The following is a 25,086-nucleotide window of genomic DNA, read 5'->3' as shown; positions in this document are numbered from 1 at the left end:
ATGTGACCCTTACTCATTTCATCTTCCAAACAAATCCGTAAGATCGGTTTGAGTCTCACTTATTTTGCTGCCTTTTGTTTTTAAACAGTTAGGTCACTATTTCTGGCCCAGTTGTTTTTGAATCCAAAGTCTGCTTCTTCAAAGACTCTTAGACCTAGATGAATGCATGACAGCAGGATCAGTTTATCATTAAATTTTCTGGCTATTACCAGCTCTAAAATTCAGCCTTTCAAATTTATTAGATGAAGGAAAAGACTTCTAAGGTTGATCATGAGCCAAGAGAGAGAAAAAGGTAGCTCTTTCTGTTTTTGTATTTCTTACCCTTGGAGAAAATATGGATATTTGTATGTATTCATGAACCATAAATTTTCTATACATTTTAATATTATGAGCATTATGGGGCAGTACTCTGAGGGCTTGCTGGGCCAGCCAAGTTGGGGGAAATGTGGAAAATGTGGCGCATTGGAGGTCCTTTATCTTCATTTATTCATTTGAAACCTTTCTTTTTTACTTTCAATCTAGCAGAAAATTCTCAAGTCTGGGATGTTGGGCTCTGACCTGGATAGGAAGTGGAAAATGCCATAAATGAGCTAAGAAGGAGAGAGAAGGAAAAAGAATAAAAGGGCTAGAGGAAGTCTCATTTCAGTGTTTTGCCTGTATTCCTGTTAGCCAAAGATATATGTATTTGAGAGAATGTTTGGACTAGTGTAGCTGTAAGGCCGCCACATAAAAATTCAGGCCAGAAAGGATAAAAAGTGGCATTTCTTTAGGAATATCCTATTACCTTCATATAACTACTGATACTGAAATCTGTGCCTTTTTTTTTTTTTTTGTCCTCCAAAGAATTAATTTTATTTCAAGTTCAAAGTGAAGTAGTTTTGGGGCACCTGGGTGGCTGAGTCAGTTAAGCGTCTGACTTCGGCCTAAGTCATGATCTTGCCGTTCCCAGGTTCAAACCCCGTGTCAGGCTCTGTGCTGACAGCTCAGAGCCTGGAGCCTATTTCAGATTCTGTGTCTCCCTCTCTCTCTGCCCCTCCCCCACTCGCACACGCACACACTCTCCCCCTCTCTCTCTCTCTCTCAAAAATAAATAAACGTTAAAAAAATTAAAAAAAAAGTGAAGTAGTTTTTGTCAAGTGCCTTTAACAAAAATTGTTTTAAGCTGGAAGGAATGCTGATCTCATTTTCCTCTAGATTTTATCCATGTGTTTTATATCTTCAGATGAAATTACATTTCTAAACAGAATGAATTATTCTTTGCGCCTATAAAGTAGTAGGCTACAACATGATAACTAGTTATTACACTGCTAGAAAAAACATGGGGTTAGGTCATAGTTCCTGAAAATCATGACAGTTTGCCTGCAGCACTATGAGTCATTAGTTCGGAAGCCCCAGATCAGTGTATATTTATAATTATCTTTGCTTTTTTATGGATGGATCCATTGAAGTTCTTGCAGTTTGAGAAATAATGTAATTGGCATGGCATCTGCCACTTGCACCTGATAATCCCCGCCTGCCTATGTCTTTAGCTTCCTTTGGCATCTCCTCCTTGCTGTCTACCAGTGATATTGACCTTTTAATGCCTTGACATGATTATGCTCTGTTCTGGGCCCTGGTAAATAGTCCAGGCTATTTCTTGGCCTGGACTGCTGTCTAGTCTTTTTTTGTTTGGCTCACCCTTTTCGGATAAATGTTACTACTTTAGGCAGTAACATTTGAAAGTTGTTACTACTTTCATACTCCTTCAATTAGGCAAGTCCTTTTCTTTCTATACTGTTACTTTTCCACCTTAGCACTATCAATTTATAAATAAATAATTTGGAGTTAGGAGATTTTTTTGTTCACCATTGTGACCCCTAGTTGGTAGCCGTAGCCCCATAAACATTTATTGAATTGATGAATACAGGCATGGTATTCGCATCCCTCAGGTCCTGTGATTAATACATTTACCTTATTTTTGTTTTTCACTCAAGTAAAATGTTAATTTCTTTTTTCTTCTCAAGAGTTTGGCTGAATTGGAAGTGTTATGTACTCACCTCTACATAGGGACTGATCTTACGCAAAGAATAGAGGCTGAGAAAGCACTCCTGGAACTTATTGACAGCCCAGAATGTCTCAGCAAGTGTCAACTTTTATTAGAACAAGGAACAGTAAGTATTTGATAACAGCGATTAACCATGAAATACCAGGAGATATATGTCAGTGTTAATGAGCTTGTGTAGTTTAGCAATGATAATTGATAGTGCTGCATGTCCTTTTAGTGTAGTTTATTTCACTGTCAAAGAGATTAATCATAGAAAGAATTGGAAAGCCTGGAAAGCAAACTTAGGGAAGAGGCCAAGAGGTGGAAATAGGCATGAATTGAAATAATTTCTTGATTCTTCTTGGCCCTTTTTGATGTCTCATAACAGTAGTGGGCAAAGGTTGCATTTTTAGAAAGTTGATTAGGAGCTTTTAAAAAAAAAAAATTCCAGGTGAGAGAGGCAGATTGTAATTAACTGTGAAACATGAAGGAATGATTCATAGGAATGCTAACTCTTGCCTGCTTCTAGAGATTCTTAGCCATTCACTCGGCAGGCATGGAGCAAATACTTAAATGTAAAACGAGGCCTAGTACTACCTACTTGTTTTATGCATACGCACCAAAGTAACTTCTAGTTTAGTCGGAGAGACATAAATGTGTAAATAAAAAGCTAAAGAACGATATGGTAGTGCTACAGTAGGAGACTGTATGAACTAGAACAGAGGTCAGCAAACTTTTTCTGTAAAGGGCCAGATTGTAAATACTGTGGGTTTTGCAGGCCAAGAGGCTAAATCGAGGATATTTTATAAGTACATGTATAAGAAGAGAGAAACAGATTTCCACAAAATTTTATTGTTGAAACTGACAGTATAATAATTGAGTGCAGTTTTTTGTAATACACATCTACTCAGAAGAATTAAATTATTCTTTTGGGGATAATACAATTGACCTAATTGGGGTTCAAAGTTAGTATTTCTGTCATCAAGTTGATTGCTGATGTTCATGTGTTACTACAGATCTGTAATGAAATTTTTTATATTCTGTCTTTGAAAATGTCTTTTCACACAGATAAGTACTGCCAAGTATTGATATCAGTCCATAAACATGGTTTTAATTAAGCACATTCATCACTTAGAAGGCATTTATAGAACTCTGTTCAAACTGCTCTTGATGTTTGCCTTTCAGAATGTCATTATGTTGCAGATTCGTCCCTTCCAATTGAAGGTTAGGTGGAAGCTCCTCAATTGCTCAGTTAAATGGATTTTAAAATATGGAAATTTCCTTTGCACTTGCATCAGGGTCTGAAAAATACTGCTGGAACTATAGTTGGTGCTCAGAAAACATACCCAAGAATAGAGATCTTGCCACTTTTAACTTTGATGGTGTGGAAAGTATATAAAGCAGCTTAATACTAGTTGTGATTGAAACAGTGTTTAGTTATTATGAAATGACTTTGCTGCATTATAAGTTTTGTAATATAAGTACTAAGCACTATTTGCCTTTTAGGCAAGTTTGTAACTTTAGGGTGAATTCATTAAATTACATTATCAAGTTTGCTGCAAAAGCTAATTTTCAAAGCCACTTCACATTCAACAGTGGTGGTTTAAAATGGTTCTTCTCTTCAGAAAATGTCAGTCTCAGCCCTGAGCTAAACAAAGTTGCAGTAAAACTTTACCTCTGCTAAGCTATTCAACTACTGTGTGTGTGGTGGGTCGGGGGTGGGTGGGCAAGTCAGGACTTTCAGCTCCTATTTCTGACAGAAATTCACAGAACTGAATGAAGATAAGTTCACCAAAGTGAATTGAAGCCTACTGTTTACACCACCTATTCATTAACACAGGATAGACTCAAATAATTTACTACAAAGTATCTACTGAAGAATAATACAATGAAGAACCATAGGTTTTAGACTCTTACATTTTTGTAAGCTTTTTAAGTTTGTACAACTAAGCCCTTTTCTGCTCCATGTATTTTTACCACCACTCGTGACACATCTTAGCAGATACCACTTCAGGCTGCACACAATTAGTGTTTTCTCAGTTTCTTTGAAAATATTTCTGGCCTGTAGTTCCACACAGACTCTTCATGGAGGTCTTTAGTCATTTCAAACTTAGCATTGACTTCTGGAATAAGTGGATAGTATTGGTAGCAGTATGAGCAGAATTAGTAAGGTCTGTCAGCTCGTCAGGAACTAAAGAGAACTTCCAAATCATTTGCTTTCTTTAAAATGGGCTTTCCATGTTGCTCTTACGTCTTCGATTGCTTGAGCATTATTCTCATTGAAAGGCTAGTAGTCTGAGGTTTGTTTTCTCTGCAGATATAACTTCAGCTGCTACAATAAAATAATGGCGATTTAATTAATTCTCCATTGGTAAATGACTTTTCTTGCTTGGCTAACAAATGAGTCACTTCAAAACTTTGGTCTCAGCCCCATTTTCTTTTTGTGAGGAAATTCCACCGTGAGGAGATACACTGTTTTAATTTTCTTCTTTTTTGGACTTTTGATTTCCTGTGAGTTAGGAATACTGGCATGAATACTTAGTCTGATACTGTCAATACATAGTCTTCTAGGACAGTTATAGTGCCATGAAGAGCACATTGCTCTGCTATCTAATTCAGTAACAAAATTATCCAAACTCTACTGTGCCTTAGAAGTTAGACATTTGAAATCTGCTTTTATCTTTTCTTGTTTTGACATGATGGTTATGCACTCGTAATAATCAAAGGTACATGTCATGGGGATACCTATGACACTCTAGCCGCTATGGAATTATAACTATATTATTGCAATTTATAATGCATTGAGCAGCAGTAGGTGGCAATGAGTGCCACATACAGTCTGTCTCAGCAATCCCACTATGCTGTTACAGCATGAAAGCAGCTATAGGTAGTATACAAATGGGTGAGCGTGGCTGTGTTCTAATAAACTTTATTTATGGACACTGAAATCTGGGCTTCGTATATTTTTCACATGTCACAAAATATTATTATTATTTTTATTTCTTCCCCGACTGTTTAAAATAGTAAAAACCATGCATAGCCCACAGACCTTGCAAAAACAGATGGGATTTGATCCACGGGCCTTAGTTTGCTGACCTCTGGTAAAGAGAAAAAAAAGAAACAAGAAACTGCTGGAGGTATAGTGAATAACTGAACCAAATTTTGAAGGATTGAGTACTCTGTTAAGATAATTGGTGGCCAAAGAGTACAATACAGTAAGACATGGATCTGATGGGGTGGGGAGGTCAGGATGGGAAAGACACTGAAAGGATCTGAAAGGCTTTTGTGGTTAGAGGATGGTGAAGAGTGGAACCAGGTGAATTTGAAGAGCTAATCAGAGGCCAGAACGTACAGTACTGTGTAGATATGGTAGGAGTATTTTATTTGAACTTGATCAAAATAATTTTTTACTCTTGATTATTTGCTGCTGTTTGAAAAAGAGAGCTATACCTTCCTCAACTACTGAACTCTTACGAGAGATTGTACACATATATGTGTATTTACATATATATTTTATTCATTGTAAATCTTGCCAGTTTGGAAAACCAGAAGAATTTCCCTTATTGCTTAGGAAAAGTTCTATCATAGTGTTTTGATGATTTCATTTGTGGTAATAATAAATACAATTTATTATTCCTTACAGACATCCTATGCTCAGCTCCTTGCAGCAACATGTCTTTCAAAACTTGTTAGCCGAGTCAGTCCTTTGCCAGTTGAACAGAGGGTAGATATCAGTAAGTGGTTTATTATACTTTTTATGAAATTGTACTTTATTCTTTTAATGTATAGTTGACACACAATGTTACGTTATTTAAAATTACATGTTAAAATAATGTTTTCCTTTTCAATATGTTAAACTGTTAATAGGCATGCAAGTTATTTAAAATTCTGTTATTTTAAAGATGAGTTGTCAAGTCTCCTTTATCCATCTAGTGGTGCACAGTGATGTATTATACAACAATGTGTAATCAAAAAAACATTTGCTTAGTTTAATAATAAATCATAACAAGCGTTTTATTGTGTGTACTCTTTGGTAAGATTTGTACTATCTCATTTTATCCACCAATCTTATGGAGTGGGCACTATGGTTATCCTCATTTTTTCACACGTGTGTGTGCATGTGTGTGCGTGAGAGGGGGAGGGGCAGAGAGAGCGGGAGAGAGAGAGAATGCCAAGCGGGCTCCACACTGTGCTGTAGTACAGAGCCCTACATGGGGCTCCACCCCACAGACTGTGAGATCATGACCTGAGCCAAGATCAAGAGCTGGATGCTTAACCAACTGAGACTCCCAGGCACCTCTATTTGACTTATTGTATACACACACCCACACATTTTAAATAAATTTTATTTTTTTTAGAACAGTTTTAGGTTTACAACAAAACTGAGCAAAAAGTAGAGTTCTCCTGTCCTCTGTTCCGCACACATGTATAGCCTCTTCCAGTCTTAGCATCCTGCACCAGAGGTGCATTAGTTATTGATGAAACTGCACTGACACATGATCATTACCCAAAGACCATAGTTTATGTTAGGATTCACTCCTGGTGTTGTGCATTCTGTGGGTTTGCATAAATGTATAATGACATACCCCCCCATTCCACAGAATAGTTTCACTGCCCCCCAAAAATCCTCCGTGTTCCTCCCCCCCTCTAACTCCTGATCACCACTGATCTTTTTACTGTTTTCATAGTTTTGCCTTTTCCAGAATGTCATGTAGTTGGAATCATACAGTGTAGCCTTTTCAGATTGGCTTCTTTTACTTAGTAATATGCACTTAACATTCCCCATGTCTTTTCATGTCTTGGTAGCTCATTTCTTGTTAGCGCTAAATGATATGCCATTGTCTGGATGTACTACAATTTATTCATTCACCTGCTGATGAACATCTTGATTGCTTCCAAGTTTTGGCAATTAAGAACAAAGCTTAAAGCAGGTTTTTGTGTGGACATAGGTTTTCAGCTCATTTGGGTAAATGCTAAGGAGAGTGATCGCTAGATTGTATGGTAACAGTATGTTTAATTTTGTAAAGAATCGTCATACTGTCTTCCAAAGTGGCTGTACCATTTTGCATTCTCACCTGCAGTGAATGAGAGTTCCTGTTGCCCCACTTTCCCGCCAACATTTGATGTTTTAAGTGTTTGAGATTTGGGCTGTTGTAGTAGGTGTGTTTTAATTTGCAGTCCCCTGATGACATATGATTGAACATCTTTTCATATGTTTATTTACCATCTGTCTATTTTTTTGATGAGGTGTCTAAGTCTTTTGCTCATTTTGAAATCAGGTTGTTTTCTTATTGTTGAGTTTTAAGAGTTTCTGTAAATTTAGATAGCAATCCTTTATCAGTTAAGTCTCTTGCAAAGATTTTCTTCCAGTCTGTGGCTTGCCTTCTCACTCTCTTCACGTTGTCTCTCGCAGAGCAGAAGTTTTACATTTTAACTGCGTCCAGCTTATCACAAACTATGCCTTTGTTGTTAGGTGTAAAAAGTCGTTGCAAACCCAAGATGATGTAGGTTTTTTTCCTATGTTGTCCTCAAAGAGTTTTTTTTATAGTTTTACACTTTACATTTAGGGCTGTGATCCATTCGAGTTGATTTTTGTGAAGAGTGTAAAGTGTGTGTCTAGATTCATGTTTTTGCATGTGGATGTCCAGTTGTTTTGGCACCATTTGTTGAAAAGGCTGTTTTCACTCCATTCTTTTTTGCCTTTGTTCCTTTGTCAAAGATTTACTGACTGTATTCACGTGTGTCTCTTTCTGGGCTCTCTATTCTGTTCTATCGAGCTTTTCTTTCACCAGTACCACACTGTCTTGATTGCTGTAGTTTTATAATAAATCTTGAAGTTGGGTAGTGTCAGACCGCCAACTTTGTTCTTCCTCAGTATCGTGGTGGCTGTTCTAGGTTGTTTGCCTCTCTATGTCAACTTTAAAATCAGTTTTATAAATACCCACAAAATAATTTGTTGGGATTTTGATTTGGATTGCATTCAATCTACACATCAGTTTGGGAAGAACTCAGAGTTTGACAATATTGAGCCTTCTTACCCATGAACGTGGAATCTCTCTCCATTTATTCTTCTTTGATTTATCTATCAGCTTCAGGGTTTTTTTGTATGTTCTTTTTCAAGTTGAGAAAGTTCCCCTCAGTTCCTAGTATGCTGAGAGTTTTTGTTATAAATGGCCATTGGGTTTTGTTAAATGCTTTTTGTACATCTAATAATGTGATCATGTGATTTTTCTTCTTTACTCTCTTGATTATGTTAATTGATTTTTCAAATGTTGAACCAGACTTGCATAACCTGGGGGAAATCCCACTTGGTTGTGGTTCATAATTCTTTTTATGCATTGTTAGATTCGATTTGCTAATAATTTTGTTGAGGATTTTTCTTTATGTTGATGAGAGATATTGGTGTCTAATTTATAACATCTTTGTCTGGTTTTGTTATTAGGGTAGTGCTGGCCTCATAGAATGAGTTAGGAGGAATTCTCTTGCTTCTGTCTTCTGGAAGAGATTGAAGATAATTGATACAATTTCTTTCTTAAATGTTTGGTAGAATCCACCAGTGAACCCATTAGGGCCTGATGCAGAATAATTCACTGATTCAATTTATTTAAAAGCTACAGGCCTATTGCCAGATTGTCTATTTGACTTATATTTTTTATAAGTATTTAAAATAAATACTTAACTAAAAAGAGGAATACTCATTAAAAGAAATTTGGAAAAAAGAGAAAAGTAGAAACTTACAGCACAAACAACAAATGATGTGTTCCCTTTATGAGTTCCATTGGTTTGACTTACTGCTCTTATTTCTGCACGTTGATTAGAATGTTTGACATGACGTGTCTGACATGTGTCAGTAGGATAATTGGCGTGCAGTTAAAGCAGAAAATGTGAAGAATTGCCTCAACAGTCACATTGCCTTTACATCATCTCAAAAATGCTGTTTTTTATGATATGGTCCCAGACTATATATCTCATTACTTTCCAACATTAACTCTGTTGCCAGTTCTCTGTATTCATCACACTATTTTTAACTATCAGTTAAATACCATTTCCACAGCTTAGTACTGAAGTCCCTTTATGAGCTTTTAATTAATGGATGATTCTCGTAGCCATGTGTCTTCATTGGTACTAGCCTGATAGTTGTGCCAGAAGGTCTTCACCTTGTGCCATGTGATTTTTGCTTTTGTGCCTTTCTTATGTTGTTTCTCTAGTCTGGAAGTGGTCCTTTTCATCTTCTGTTCAAATTAAAGTGTAGCTTAAGTTTAATTACCTATATGAAATAGTCCTCTCTTCTTCCTTCCTTCCCTTCAAACAGCTTTATTGAGTTGTAATTTATATATCATAAAGTTCACTTGTTCTAAGTGTATAATGAGTGATTTTTAGTAAATTTATAGTGTTGTGTGAACATCATCACAGCTCAGTATTGGAACATTTCTGTCATCCCCAAAACATCCCTCATGCTCGTTTAGTCTTGCTCTTATACCCCCAACCACTAAGATGATTTCTGCCTCTATAGATTCACCTTTTGTGGACATTTCATGTAAATAAAATCATACCATATGCATCTGACTTCTTTCACTTAGCAAAATGTTTTTGAGATTTACCCATGTTGTAGCATATATCAATATTTTTTTTCCTTTTTATTGTAGGGTAGTATTCCATTGCATGGATATTTGAACTTTTGTTGTCCATTCACTACTTGATGGACATTGGGGTTGTTCCTGCTTTTTGGCTACAATGAATAGTGCTGTTGTAAACATTGACATACAAATCTTTGTGTGGACATATGTTTTCCTTTCTTTTGAGTAGATACTTAGGAATGGAATTGCTGGGTCATAAGTAAGTTTATGCTTAACTTTTGTTTTTTAATTAAAAAAATGATTTTATTTTTGGAGAGAGAGAGAGAGAGTACACATGCAAGTAGGGGAGAGGGGCAGAGGGAGAGAGAGAGAATCTCAAGCAGACTTCATGCTCAGTGTGGAGCCTAATGCGGGGCTCAATCCCATGACTGTGAGATCATGACCTGAGCCGAAATCAGGAGTCAGATCCTCAACTGACTGAGCTACCAGGCATCATAGTTTATGCTTAACTTTTCTTTTCTTTTTTTTTTTTTAATGTTCATTTATTTTTGAGAGAGAGAGTGTGAGCAGGAGAAAAGCAGAGAGAGAGGGGGACAGAGGATCCGGAGCCGGCTCTGCATGGATACCAGTGGGCCGGATGGGGGCTCAGACTCACGAACTGTGAGATCATCACCTGAGCCAAAGTCGGATGCTCAACCTACTGAGCCAACCATGAGCCCCAGTTTATGCTTACCCTTTTTTTTTGAAGCTTATTTATTTTTAGAGAGAGGAGGGTGCGTACACATGTGCCAGTGGAGGAGAGGCAGAGAGAGAGAGAGAGAGAGAGAGAGAGAGAGAATCTCAAGCAGGTTCTGTGTTGTCAGCACAGAGCCCGACATAGGGCTTGAAACCACAAACTGTTGAGATCATGACCTGAGCCGAAGTCAGGAGTCACGTGCTTAACCAACTGAGCCACCCAGGCGCCCCATGCTTAACTTTTAAAGAAATTGTTAAACTGTGTTCCAAAGTGCCCGTACCATTTTGCATTCTCACCAGCGGTGTGTGAAGGCTCCAGTTTTTCCACATCTTCACCTCATAAGTTTTATCTTGATCTTCTTATGGTAGTTTCTTTTTGTGTCATGCAGTCTCTCTCTCCAAATATTTCCTTAGCTGACTCTCTAGGCACAGCTTATAGATTTTTGTGTTCTTAGAATTTGGAGTTATTTTCATCAAGAATTTTTTGGTTAAATATTGAGGTATTCACCCTCTCTTTTTACTTTTTTCTAAAATATGATGCTAGCCTTAGGGACCAAAGGAGAGATCAAATCTTTCCCCTTTTCCTTTAGATTCTTTTTATATGCTTTTTGATAGACTTTGTGGCATTTTCTTTTTTACTCGAGTTCAGTTAGGCAGTCAAAAAGTAGTATTTCATATTAAATTCCCATAATGTGTAATACCAAAAACATCAGTCTAATGATAGTAAACTCCAAAGACTGTTTGCAAGTTTGGACTTACAGTTTTGAGTTACTCATTACTAGTAATATATATGGTTTGGTCAGTATTTGGAAGCAATAAACACACAAAAACTTAAACCCAACAGCCTGACTTAGTCCCAGTTCGGCCACTGTGACAAGTTATTTCACCTCTCTGACCTTCATATCTTTTACCTAAGAAACAAGATAATAGTAATAATAGCATAATAGCAGTATCTTCACATTGCTATGAGAGCCACATAAGGAGTTTGCCGGGAAGCCCTTCTGACATGCATCAAAATTGCTAAATGGTGCTGTTACACAGTATTCGACACTCAGAGAGCCTCTAGTAGATAGCTTTCCAACTCTCTATTAACTTTTGTCTGGGAGGTTTTTTTAGCTGTTTTATTTCATTCTCCTGGGTATCTTCTTGAAGATTTCATGTTCTTCTTGGTATGGCTTTTCCCTGTTAATCTGGGGCTGGTGATGATGAGATTGGTGTTGTTTTACTTGGTCGTTACCGTCGACGCGAAACTGGAGCACTGTTAAAGTTTATGTAAAAAGCATAACATGCGGATATTTGTAAAGCATTCAGCTAAAATAACAAAAATGTGGTCTATTACATTTTTTTCTGTCTTAGATAATAAACATGTTAGCCAGTGCCTTTACTTGGGAGTTCTGGGAGGGTGTGTTTATTGGTGCATAGCTAAAATGTGGAAGGTGGTTTGTCTCCTATTTGGTTGTTCTATTATTTTGAGATTATCTTTCTAGTGGTTGCCATTAGCCACATATGGATTCCTTACATCCCCTCCAGGTTAAACATTTTCAAGATAATAAAAATAATTGGAACTGAATAAACCAGATTAGTTTTTAATATTCTGGAAGCAGCATCATCTTCTTAAGCTTCATTATTGAAATAAATATTTCAAGTAATGAAGCTTAGGATATCTATATTACTTGAATCCGTAGGAAAAACCTTTTCCCAATTTATCTTAATTCTGGGAAAATCTGGAGGCACTCAGGTGGCTCAGTTAAGTGTCTGTCTTTGGCTCAGGTCATGATCTTGTGGGTCGTGAGTTTGAGCCTCGCGTCAGGCTCTGTGCTGACAGCTTGGAGCCTGCTTCGGATTCTGTGTCTCCCTCTCTCTCTGCCCCTCTCCTGCTTACACACACACACACACTCTCTCTCTCTCTCTCTCTCTCTTTCCCTCTCTTAATAAATAAGCACTAAAAAAAAAAAAATGATTCTCTCTTCCCCTCTGTCCCTCCCTAGCTCACACACACATATGCCCTCTCCAAAAAAACAAAACAAAACATAACAAAGCAAAAAACAAAGAAAAACATCTGAAAATTCTAGGAAAATCTGTGCTTTTAAAAAAATAATGTCTAATTTTTTTATTTGTATAATTATATAATCTTGATGTTAATAACAATTAAGGTTGAAATATGGTAGTCATGAGAATTTTTTTTTTTAGCGTCAAGAATCTCACTACAGCTGTCAAGAATAACTATTGAAAGTGTTCTTAGATTTTGAAGTTGTTTCCATTAAAGCTATTTTTAGTTAAATATTGGGGTATTTACCTTTTCATCACTCTTTACTCCAGTGGCCTGCTGGCCTTTGAGGCCAAAGTAGAAATGGAATCTTTTGTTTTTAAAAAATTTTTTTCTTGTGTTTTTCTGTTAGACTTTTAGTATATTTGTTACCTAAACCCAACTGCTCGATCCACTAAGAAGCTCAGAGCTGACTTTGCTACCCACTTCTAGTGATTTTGATATATTAACTTTGTTCCAAGAATTAATTCACTATTCTATTCATACTTCCCTTAACTTACATACTTATTTTATCATACCATACTATTCGTATTTTTTTATGCCACATAAACAGGATAGCATACAGTTTTTCTATAGCAAGACATATGCATTCTTAGCCATCATCTTAGCCATGCATTCTATGCCATCATCATGCAATAAAGCCACAGAGCTCATGAGAGAAGTGGGATATGGAAATAAAACTCAAGCACTTTGTCAGTGACACGTTAAAAGAAAAGAAATCTAATAAAAGGGTAGTAGAGTTTTACACATGTTAAATGGTTGAGAAATACTTAAATAGTATAATAAACAAGCATTTTATCTTGAAGACCTGAATCTTGTTTGTGGATATGGACTTCAGAAGGGTTGTGAGCAATAATGAAGTAGGGAAGGAAGGTGATCTGAAATAAGATGGAAAAGTATCAAAGCAGAGAAGGATGCACGAGGCTGATAACACATGAGGTGAGCTGACCTAGCTACTAGATGTTTGAAGAGTGCAGTTCATGTGGTTTGCTTCATTAGGCCTGGTTGCCGTTTTCATATTCACCTGGCAGTTTTTTCTACCTGAAAGCATGTAAAAACAAAAGTGACATTCTCATTATACTCAAATTATCCCCTAATACATAAACCGAATTGGAGCAAATATCCTTTTTTCACTGTCAGCATTATAGCAGAAATAAGTGTATAAATAAGAATGTATCTTGGAGAAAGGGATTGGCTTTTTGTCAAAAACTAGCTGTTTTTCTTCACATGATTCATATTATGTTACTGAGAAGTCCAAATGATCACAGAATATTTTCTTACAGGAAACTACATTCTTAATTATGTGGCATCACAACCCAAGCTGGTGCCCTTTGTTATCCAAGCTCTAATTCAAGTCATTGCTAAAATCACCAAATTGGGATGGTTTGAGGTTCAGAAAGACCAGTTTGTCTTCAGAGAAATTATTGCTGATGTGAAGAAGTTCCTTCAGGTAAGAAGGCCTAATTATATTATTAGAACATTGCAAGTTGCTTTTTTGGTTTAGAAAACTTCTTTTCTTAAAGCTGTATGGCTTGTTCTGTGGCTACCAGTACCATATTAATTATGATTTATTGCTTATCCTCTGGGCCCTTTATTTTTTTATTGGCAGTAAATGAGGATCATGCCATTATAAAATTTCCAAACCAGAAGAATGCAAATTATATTAGAAACCATCAGAAAATTAGAAAATACACAAAAGTTAGAAAATTTCAAAAAGACATGTTCTGTCATTTCTAACATGCTAGTCTGTGTGCTACATATACATGAAACAATCTTTTTTATGTATTACATGATGTAATGCTCATTACATCTCTGTGAAGTGGGTTTCATTTGCAGTGAGAAAACTGAAGCTTAGGAAAGTTAAGTAAATTGCATACGGTTGCACAGTGACCTAGTAAAGCATAGAACTAGCGCTTTAACAAGTTTTCTGACTTAAGAGATATATTTAACGTTTACATCATACCACATTGGCTATATTAGTTTCTCAAGAATATTTTTAGCTTAAATGATTCAAGTTATAGGCACATTTAACTTACGCGAATTCAGATACTTGGACTGCAAAAAATAAAAATAAAAATAAGCCAGAGGACACTAATCTAAATTGTGCTGGTGATTCCACTTGCCTTTCCACAGAGTATCACATGTCCTGAGGTGTGATAGGGGAAATATAAATCTGCTCTTTCCAGTCTCCGCATACGTCTTAGGATGACCGTCCTGCCTTGCTCAGGATGATTCAGATATTTAAAGATACGTATTTTTTCATCCAAACGGTATCCCTAATTGCGAGAAATGTACTTTAGCGGCTGCTCTGCTGTAGAAGCAGTGATCTGTTACAGTTCTTGAGGAAAAACTGGCGGTTTGGATTGAGAGATGGTTCAGTATTGGTTTATTGGCAATTAGGGGCAATTTGGGCTTTCTGAGATTTTACTTCTTACGCAGTATATCCCTGCATAAGCTGTAACTCTACCATATAGTGCAATTCTAGAAACCTCAGAATATGAAACACTAGACTCTGCTGCTTCTCTTTTATTCGTATTGTTTAAAAACCCTGGTTAGCAAATATTTGATCATCTAAACCTTCAGAGAAATAAATGTACTTTTAGCCCTGCGGAGAGCAGCCCTGGGGCAGAGAGATAGTTTATTCAGGGACAAATGAGTTTCTCAGTGTTGAGTTGTGCTCGTAATTTTGGCTAACAAAATACAGCTCTCTCTTGTCATTTACTAAGATCACACACAGCTATCAAGAATCATTGACATAGAGAAGAAAAGACTTCTGAGTTATTGTTTTTTTTTATATGTATAAAAATTAATATAAATAGAATAGAATAGAATAGAATAGAATGAAGTCATTCTTGTTGGCTAACATTTCTCGAACCCTCTTTCCAGTGGCTGGTAACTTGAACTTAAGTTGAGCTTTAGTGTGCTTTTGTCAATTTTGGAAAACCAGAAGAAGCAAAATGTTTTGTCTTCCAAGTTTATTAAAGTATCACAAAAAAAAAAAAAGCACTTGCTTTCTGGGTAGGACTTAACCTAACCTTGAGTCATGAGAAAGGCAATTGACTTCAATGTTTAAGTACTCAAATATAGTACCACATGGTTCCTTTGGGTATTAACAGCTTCTGTGAATTTTGTACTAAAAATTATTTTAAATTTGCTAAATCTTTAATGGCCTCAAGTTTTGTACATCTTCTTTCTGTTATTGCAGCCTTATTGCTGCCACATTGCAAACATTTATGGCCTTCCTTTCTATATACATACCCAGGAGAGCCTACTGTCCTCTGTGGCAGTCTGTTCACACTGCTGATTCACAAGATACAGAGCAGAATGTAAATCAACATGATACCTCCTTCACTGAGAAAGACTTGCTATGAAAAATATGCCAACTAAATTAAGCAGTGTACTTATTAGGTACTTAGCTGTTTTATATTCTTGTGCAAACTCTTTTATCTGGTCATGAACCAGTACCTAGCCATTCTCGGATTAGAATGAAATTTGCCGACGACCAGCTGGTGGTCAGGGAACAACACTTTGAGGAGCGTTGACCTGGTGTACACAGAAGATGGACGATTCGCTAACAGGAAATCTGTGATTCAGTTCAAACGGTGCAGATTGTTGTGAAGGACCGTAAAGAATTAAAATGCAACAATTATGGGATGTTTCTTTTGTTTTTTTATCCTGAGATAATAAATAGAAGGAATGGCCAACTATAAAACTAAGACTTGAAAAATTTGTCATCTGTGGTAATGCTTTTTTATGATTACCCTATAATTAGATGTTACATTTTTTACGTTTATGCTTCTCGTGTGATTTTACAATAAGGTGATTTGTTTGTAATGGTGCATGTAGAATCTGAATTTTGATTTGAAGGAAGTTTTTGAGCTTAAAACGGAAGCTGATTAAATTAAAACCTTTATAGAGGCTATGAAACTGTATTCCATATTGATAGTCATGTATTTACCCCAGTGCATTGGACACTTTAGATGCCTTCATTATAGATATCATAATAAATGCATACACATGCACTGTTAAATAATATGAAAAGGGCCTAAGTGATCTTATCTGATATTAGATTGAGGGATTTAAATTAATTCCTAAGCTATTTATTAATTATATATTGAGTGCAGCTATCTCAGTAGCCTTTAAGCAAATTTATAGAACTAAAAAACATTTTTGGTTCATGCTCATTCACAGTCTTATGGAAAGTATTAAGCTAAAGTCTTGTATTTTAAGGTTTAGTTTAATATAAGTCCTAGGTGCTGAAAACATTTTGTAGAGTATTGTACAGTTCTAAGGTGGGTGAACATTCTTCCTTAATCAACTCTGTATACCTAAATTTATCCTTGAAAAAATGAACCTGAAATTATTTTTGTGAACCTCATAGCAATTTTTCTACATATTTTAATAGGTATATTATTAAGAAAATGTGATATTTCAGTGTTTAATTATTTGTTTACAGTTACTTAGGGTACACTTGGTTATTTTTCTCCATAGGGTACTGTGGAGCACTGCATAATAGGAGTAATTATCCTTTCAGAGCTGACTCAGGAAATGAACCTGGTAAGCCTTCCATCTAATAGTGACATGAAATTTGCTAAGTAATGCTGGTGCTTTCATATAAAATGTTTGTGTGGCATAAAACTCTGAATAATGGTCTTTCTTTCATTTATTTTATTGGTGGGATAATTGGGTATTGGAACATTTTTATTGTTATTGAAAGTAACAGCCATAGTGTAAAATACTGCAAAGAAAAGGGAATTAGACACGGTCCTTGCTCCATGGCAGTTGGTGAATTGTCCTTGTAGCCTCTGTATATAATAATATACTAACCATAAGAAATAAATTGTATAAAGAGAAACAGGCCCTTATTTGCTTACAAATAAAAGATAGTTTGGTGAATTGATTCTTGACAATGAGTACACAGCAGGACTCCTCAAAGAATAGGCCTCTTGGCACTTTGCCACTTGCTAGCATGGATTTTCACCCTGTACCAAGGAGAGTTTGCAGAAGCTATGCCTCCCCCCAACAGTGCCTTTATGAGCTCAGCAGCTGAGTACATCGTCACCTGTTTCTGTTCACTTTTGTACTTAGTTCTAAACAGAACAAAAGCAGAAGTTGGGTTCTTTGTGGGATAATGTCAAAATAAGGGGGAATGAAGGTAGTATTTATATTTTAAAACTGTTGTCATGTTGAACAGTCTGTGTTTGTGTATATGCATGTGTGTGTGAGTGTGTGTATGTGTATAAATAGGAAAAGCTTACATATCCAGGACCACTTGCCAACTCTCTTTGGAGTGTTCATATAGTTCCTGTGCATAAAAAAAAAAGATCACCCAAAATAACTATTTTCAACTTCAGTCCAGAATTAGAAAGTGTTTCTAGTTTTACTGGATGGATATCTTAAATTTAAAGTGCTCTCTTTGTTTATCACAGAACTTACTCCTTGACTCCTCTGCCCTAGTGTATGTAAAGATTTCTGGCCTTAACGGATGTATGCCAGTAGCTATGTATGTATCTCCAGGGCAGATAACAATAGTACCTGGAACGAGTTATTGTGTTAACAGGGATGTTATGACAAGGACTTTGGCTAATCCTATTAGGCTCTATAAATATGTCTAAAGAACTGGAGCTTTCTTTTTTAAAAATACATTTAAAAATAATTTTAGTATGAATATTTTATCTCAGAAGAATGTAGAGAATAGTACAACCCCATGTATGCATCATGTAGCTTACACAACCATCAGCTTTTTGCTAATCTTAAAACCAGAATTTTTTTTTTCATTTCCTACTTCATAGCATGATAGGGCTACAGACTGCTCTCGTAGTAAGGGTTTACGGGTGTTTAGATGATTACTGAGACAAGTCTGGGTGATATAGAATTCTAATAAAAGTGTGATTCAAAGAGCAACCAAGTTTTTTTTTTTTTTTAATTATCTCAAACTTACGGAAGAATTGTGAGTATAATACATAGAAATTTTTTCTCAGCCATTTGATACTAAGTTTCCAACGTGATCCCTGAATACTTGAGTGTATTTCCTAAATACAAGGACATTCTCCTATGTAATTATAATAAGACCATGAAAATCAGAAAGCTAACACTGGCATATTACTATCATCCTCGTATTCTATTTGAGTTTCACCATTTGTCCAAGAAAGGAACCAGTTTGGGATCGTGCGCCTTGTTTGACATGTTCCTCATCAGTCTGGAAAAATTCCTCACTTTTTCCCTCACTTTCATGACCTTGACACTTGTGAAAATTACAGACCTGTTGTTTTGTGAAATGTCCCTCAGTTTGGGATTGCCTGATGTTTCTTTATTATTAGATTCAGATTATGCACATTGGTCAGGAATATCACAGAAATGATAGTGTGTGATCTTCTCATTGCCTCCAGTCAGGAAGTACATGATTTGATTTGTTACATTACTAATGATGTTTACTTTGGTTACTTGATTAAGATGGTTTCTACTAGGCTTTTCCAATTGTAGGTTTATTTTTGTTCTTTGTAAATAATAAGTATTTTAAGACTCTGAAAATACCCATTCCTCACCAGACTTTTAATTTATTCACTTATTTATATCAGTATGGATTCTTGGTTTCCTATTTTATGTAATGGGTTATAACTTGTTGCTAACATTATAGTTTGATGCTCAAATTTTGCCAGATTTGGCCAGGAGGAACCCTTTCAAGCTAGCTTCTATGTCTAATGACATTTACTCACCATTTTTGAATATTTTCTTACTTTCTGGCACAAGATGTTCCAAGCTTATCTTGTATAGAACCAAGTGCCTTTTGAAAAAAGCTTCAAGGTCTGAAGTGTGATTTTGGCTTTGTATTGTGGAAAATATATGGCTTTTGTGGACACATTTTACTTAGCCTAATTTTATGGCATTTATCATTTCAGCGAGCATTTGGTAGGTACAGTACTTCTGAATTAGGCAGCAGGGAGATCTGCAATGCATGAATTAAGTCAATGTTATCATTGTTAAATGTGAGCCAGGTAAATTCATAGTGTTAATAACAAGATGGAATTTTTAAAGAAAAGCATCTAAACTTGAGGTTTCCTAAAAGAGGATTATATACTGTCTTGTGTTTTTAGAAGCCAGTCTACTGTTCCTACTGTTCCTGGAGGTTATTCAACAAGAAGTAAAATATCCTTTGCCTACATTGTAGAGGCATAGATGGTAGAAAATAGATGTACAATCCCTCTTCTCAAAAAAATGGATATCTACATGATTAACCCAAATAAAATAAGCTGATAGGCCTTGAAGATAATTGAAATAAGACTGGATTTGTGTTTTAGCTCTGTTGCTTACTACTTTGAACAAATTTCTGAACATCTTTGAACTTACATATATAGATCACTATCTGGAAAGTGAGAATGACACCTTCCATGGATCTTGTTAAGATTAGATAAACTTCTAGCTCTACGGCCTGGTAAATACAAGTGCTCTATAAACCCAAGGTCGTTCTGTTCCTGTTACAGATACGGTGGTAATGAGAGGTTGGTCTAAGACAATGTGCCTATAAACTTTAATTTTCATGTGTAAACAGAGGATAATACATATTTCACAGGTTACTTTGAGAATTAAGTGAAATAATATGTGAAGAGGACTTCACAAATTACAGTACTGTATGCTACTATTAATTTGTATTAGCGAAAGGGTTTTTTATATTGAGGGAAATATTTTAGCAGAGACAAACTGATTGAAATTTGATTGAAAAGAGGGGAATAATGCTGGAAATGCTAATTTGAATCTTGCATATTGATTACAGATTCCAGTAGCTATTTTCTGGAATCATTTTGTACTTCTGTTATGTTTCATGTTTCTGTAAGTAAATGTGGCATTTAAGTATAGCCTAAATTGTATGATGGAGCTTAGCAAGTATCAGATAATCAGTTTTGAGATCACTGCTTTTTTTTAAATCTATAAGCATTAGTAAAAGAAAATGGTTTATTTTCTTCTATCACATAGCAAAAGGAATGCTATAGTGACTGTAGCCCATGGTGTTAATGATCACGTGGGTATCAGACTTCAACTTTGTTTGCTGTTTGCTCTTGATAAATGGAAGATTTAATGGCATTAAATAGTATAGTGTTGACCATATATTTATTTTTTTATTAACATTTTTTTAAATGTTTGTTTATTTTTTAAGGAGAGACAGAGTATGAGTGGGGCAGGGGCAGAGAGAGAGGGAGATACAGAATCGGAAGCAGGCTCCAGGCTCTGAGTTGTCAGCACAGAGCCCGATGCGGGGTCTAACTCACAAACCATGAGATCATGACCAGAGTGGAAGTCAGATGCTTAACTGAGCCACTCAGGCACCCCTGCCTTGGTTTCTTTATAAAACACCAAGGATATATGAACCAATGACATTTCTAGTGTATAAGAGGAATACTATTTTTGTATGAAGAATTTTTCTATGGTAACTGAATCACAGAAAGTTAGAATTTGAAGATTATTTTAGAGATTTGTCATTTTACATATGGAATCTGAGGAATAGGGAAGTTGTTACTTGCCTCTTGTGAAATGGTACATGGTTCAGGAGTTGGTAGTCATAGTATCTGTTACTTAAAAAAATTTTTATGTTTTATTTTTGAGAGAGAGACAAGACCAAGCGTGAGTGGGGAAGGGGCAGAGAGAGAGGGAGACACAGAATCCGAAGCAGACTCCAAGCTCTGAGCTGTCAGCACAGACCCAGACAAGGGGCTCGAACCCATGAACTACGAGATCATGACCTGAGCTGAAGTTGGACGTTCAACTGACTGAGCCACCCAGATGCCCCACTACCTATTTTTTAATAATCTGTGTTCATATTGCCTCTGAAAGTATGGTCAGTTCTGGTTTTTAATTTGGGGATTGGTAGGGTTTGTAGAAAGAGCACGGAATTGAAACAGTCCAGAAACTTGGGTTCTAACTGTGGGTCTGCCATGAACTTTTTGAGTAACGTTAGGCAAGGCACTTATCTCAGTAGGTTCTTAAAAGCTCTTTTAAGTCTGTATGCTTCTTTAATCATTATTTCCATTCCTTTTCTTGTAAAGTTTTGCTTTGCTGTTTGGTAAGTCTGATTAAACCATCTTGATCTTTTTAGGTTGATTATTCTAGACCTTCAGCAAAACACAGAAAAATAGCTACCTCATTTCGTGACACTTCTCTCAAAGACATTTTAGTGCTAGCATGCTCTCTTTTAAAAGAGGTAAGTTATTCAGTAATTCAGTATCCTACTTAGGGTATTTAGGAGATTTAAGTTCCAAAAGAATTTCAAATGAATCCCCCTTCCCCAACCCCCATTCTGTCTTTGGAAGAGTTGCTGTGAACAATCTTAATTTCAGTACAGTAGATGTCTACAGATCTGTAAGAGGTTTCCAAAAAATTCACTTTTATTTAATAGGGATATAATAAAACAAAATCCAAAGGGAATTTAGTAACCCATCTTTAGGTAGTAGTTTCATTGCCTTCCTACTAATAGAGTATTTATTGCAGAAGCTAATTGAGACTTGGTTTATTTTAGTTGCTTGTATTTTAATGGGATGCAGATGAACAATGAAATGAGAGTAAGTTTTCCTAATTCATCAACTATTGATATTTATTCATAGGTGAGCCAAGACAGTTAGCTTTAATAATTTCTTTGGGAAATAATACTTTTCCCATTTGCTACTTGGTGCCCTGTTCGAGCATTAGGGATAGTACAATTCATAATTACATTGTGTTTGCTTATAATATAGGGATTCCACCATGCTATTCAAGCTTTTTAATTGGTGTTGTATAGCATTTCCCAAAGTATGTTCCAGTTAGCAGGAGTTGCTAATTATTTCAGTTCTGTGGTATAGTAACATGATAACTTCTAGAGTTAGCCGGACGGAAAGACCCTTTATTATTTTTTCAATTAAATTTTTAAAAATGTTTATTTATTTTTGAGAGAGAAAGCATGAGTGGGGGAGGGGCAGAGAACAAGGGGGACAGAGGAGCTGAAGGGACTGTGTACTGACAGCTCAAGCTAATGTGGGGCTCGAACTCACAAACCATGAGATCATGACCTGAGCTGAAGTCTCAACCCACTGAGCCATCCAGGCTCCCCGACCTTCTATTATTTTAAAATTTTTCTTTTTGTATGGAAAATTTTAACATATACAAAAGAAAGTGGAAGAGTATTATGAACTCCCTTGGACCAATGAACCAATTAAGCAGTAACAACTCATGACTAGTCTTGTTTCATCTCTGTACTTTTCTAACAACTTTCCTTTTTTGTGTGTTATTCTTTAAGCAGAATCCTAACCTTCATATCATTTCCTCCACAAATATTTCACAGTGTGTCTTTAGTAGATGTATCTATTCTGGTTGTGTCAGAATGGATATTTGGGGTTGGGGGTTCAGGAAGTGGGGTATGGTCAGGATTATTCTCCAGAAGTTTGTTGAGTGTCTTTCATTCAGACAGCTTGACAACCTTTGTTAGCTGAATGTGGATCATTTATATGTGAAGTTCCCCCCACTTGAAGAATAGTATATTTTCAGCTGTTCTAAGCAACCTTTGAGCTAATAAATCCCATAGATTTATACATTTGTGCTGTGTAAAGTATTTGTCCTTGAGTTACTTTTTATAACTTTAGAAGATGACCTATAGTTTGCAGTTAAGTGTAAAAAGTCTTATTCTCATTTGAGAAAATAAAACCTGAAAATAGTCTATTGTAGATTTTTGTTGATAGTGATTTTACAACTTTTTCTAATGTATACAACAACATAACTTTGCAAACTTTTTTTCCTAATTCTAATTTGGCATTGAAGAGTTATTTACATTAGTGAACTGAGAATTTGTTTATTGACATGTTTCCTAATGTTTTACTTGACTTTCAACTTTTTTCAGGTGTTGGCCAAACCTTTAAATCTTCAGGATCAAGGTCAACAAAATCTAGTAATGCAGGTCTTGAAACTGGTCCTCAACTGCCTTAACTTTGACTTCATTGGCAGTTCAGCAGACGAATCTGCCGATGATCTTTGCACAGTGCAGATTCCAACAACCTGGAGAACAAGTAAGAAGAAAGTTTAGTGTGAGACATGGCAGAGTAAAAGGCACAGAATTAAGAAGTAGAGTTGCCACATGTGCAGTTATCTCTAGTTTTTGTTAGACAATCAAAAAATTCAGAAAGATTTGTAACACAAGATACCAGCAGTGAAATCTGTTTTCTCTAATTCATATTAAAGGAATTTCCATATTTTGATATTGGAAAATAGGAAAGATAGTTCTAGAGTTAGGGGGAAACAGATTTGGGAAGGAAAATGAAGAGTTCTGTTTTGAAATGTTCAGATAAAGTGGGAAAGGCTATAATGCTCAGCAAGAGAAAACATAGTTTTCAGTGTTAGGAAGAGAATGAAGTTAGAGTAACTGACTTAGCAGAGCAGAATTGCAACTTCCTCTCTTACAGAGAAGGATACCAAGAAAAAGCAAGGTGATCTGCCCTCACACATTGTAGAAAGATGATGGCACTAGGGTATTCCTGAAGTCAGAAGTGAAGAACAGGGCTGAAAGGGCTTGGTAAAAAGTCTGTATTCTGCACAAAGTCCCCAGGATCTTCTCTACCACCTGTGCAATGAGGTGACCACCTTTTCCCTTTTCTTCCCGTGTGCACTTCCCTCTTATCTCCCAAGAACAGACCTTTTTTCCTTGAGAAATTAAACTGGATATTCAGGGATTTAGATACAGTAGAGAAACACTACAGATTTTGTGAAAACTTCTAATATGGAAGTTCTGTTTTGAACTGTTTTAATCAAAACAAACACTTAAAAGAGACCTGGTATCCTTGGTATCATGGTGAATACATGAACTAACAAATGTAATAAAATTGCACAGACTACACACACACACACAGACCCATACATACATACATGAGTACATGTAAAAATGGGAAATATGAATAAGATTGATGAATTGTATCAATGTGATTTCCTGATTGTAATACTGTACTGCAGTTTTGCAAGAACTTGCCTTTGGAGGAAGCTGAATAAAGTGCTCATGGAGTCTCTCTGTATTGTTTCTTGCAAATGCAGATGCATCTATAATTACCCCAAAAAGTTTTTGTTATTTTTTTCAAAAGGAGAGTTTAGTAGAAACAAAGTAAAGAGTAAGAGTGAACTTCAGAAAAGTATAGTTAATATCCCCAGGGAGATAAGAAAAGGGAACACATCCCTGAAACAAAAATAGGATATTGTTTTAAAAAGGCAAGTTCAGAAAATGTTCCAAGTATAAAATACAGCTGCCAAAATAAAACATTTAGTAAAAGAGTTGGAAGGTAAAGTTAAGGAAATATCGCAGAAAGTAGAACAAAAAAGAAAACAGATTTGATACGAGAAAAGAAAAATACAAGAATGTTAGAGCATGAAACTAGGAGATCTGGCATCTGTTAGGAGTTTAAGAAAGAGGATAGGGGGGGAAAAACCCAGAAGAAAATTTGCAAACAGATAATATCAAAAAAAGTTCTCAGCACTGAAACATAAATTTTCAGATTGACAGGTCCCATCAAGTACCTATCATCATGAATGAAAAAAATAAATGCTAAGCTTCACAATTATAATCATATGGGAATAATGATGATAAAAAGATCCTAAAATCTAACAGAGATGAAAAATAAGTTGCTTACAAAGGATTGGGGTTAAGAATGATAATAGACTCCTCACTATTAGCACTGGAAGCTAGAAGACAATGGAGTAATCTG

At 35.9% G+C, this 25,086-nt stretch overlaps 1 protein-coding gene across 2 annotated transcripts in view; it reads left to right on the top strand.

The window, feature by feature from the left end:
- Window positions 1-25,086, top strand: part of RANBP17 (RAN binding protein 17) — a 330,708-nt gene that overhangs the window by 7,604 nt on the left and 298,018 nt on the right. For both annotated transcript variants that reach the window (XM_042992442.1, XM_042992448.1), the window contains exons 2-7: window positions 2,004-2,150; window positions 5,667-5,757; window positions 13,666-13,832; window positions 16,874-16,939; window positions 21,471-21,575; window positions 23,241-23,406. In XM_042992442.1, the coding sequence (XP_042848376.1) occupies window positions 2,004-2,150; window positions 5,667-5,757; window positions 13,666-13,832; window positions 16,874-16,939; window positions 21,471-21,575; window positions 23,241-23,406 (742 nt within the window). The remainder of the gene's footprint in view (window positions 1-2,003; window positions 2,151-5,666; window positions 5,758-13,665; window positions 13,833-16,873; window positions 16,940-21,470; window positions 21,576-23,240; window positions 23,407-25,086) is intronic.

The sequence above is a fragment of the Panthera tigris genome, chromosome A1, assembly GCF_018350195.1.
Source record: "Panthera tigris isolate Pti1 chromosome A1, P.tigris_Pti1_mat1.1, whole genome shotgun sequence".
In the NCBI taxonomy this organism is placed as follows: Eukaryota; Metazoa; Chordata; class Mammalia; order Carnivora; family Felidae; genus Panthera; species Panthera tigris.
The sequence above is the reverse complement of the archived record's forward strand: the minus strand, read 5'-3'. Positions and strand labels throughout refer to the sequence as shown.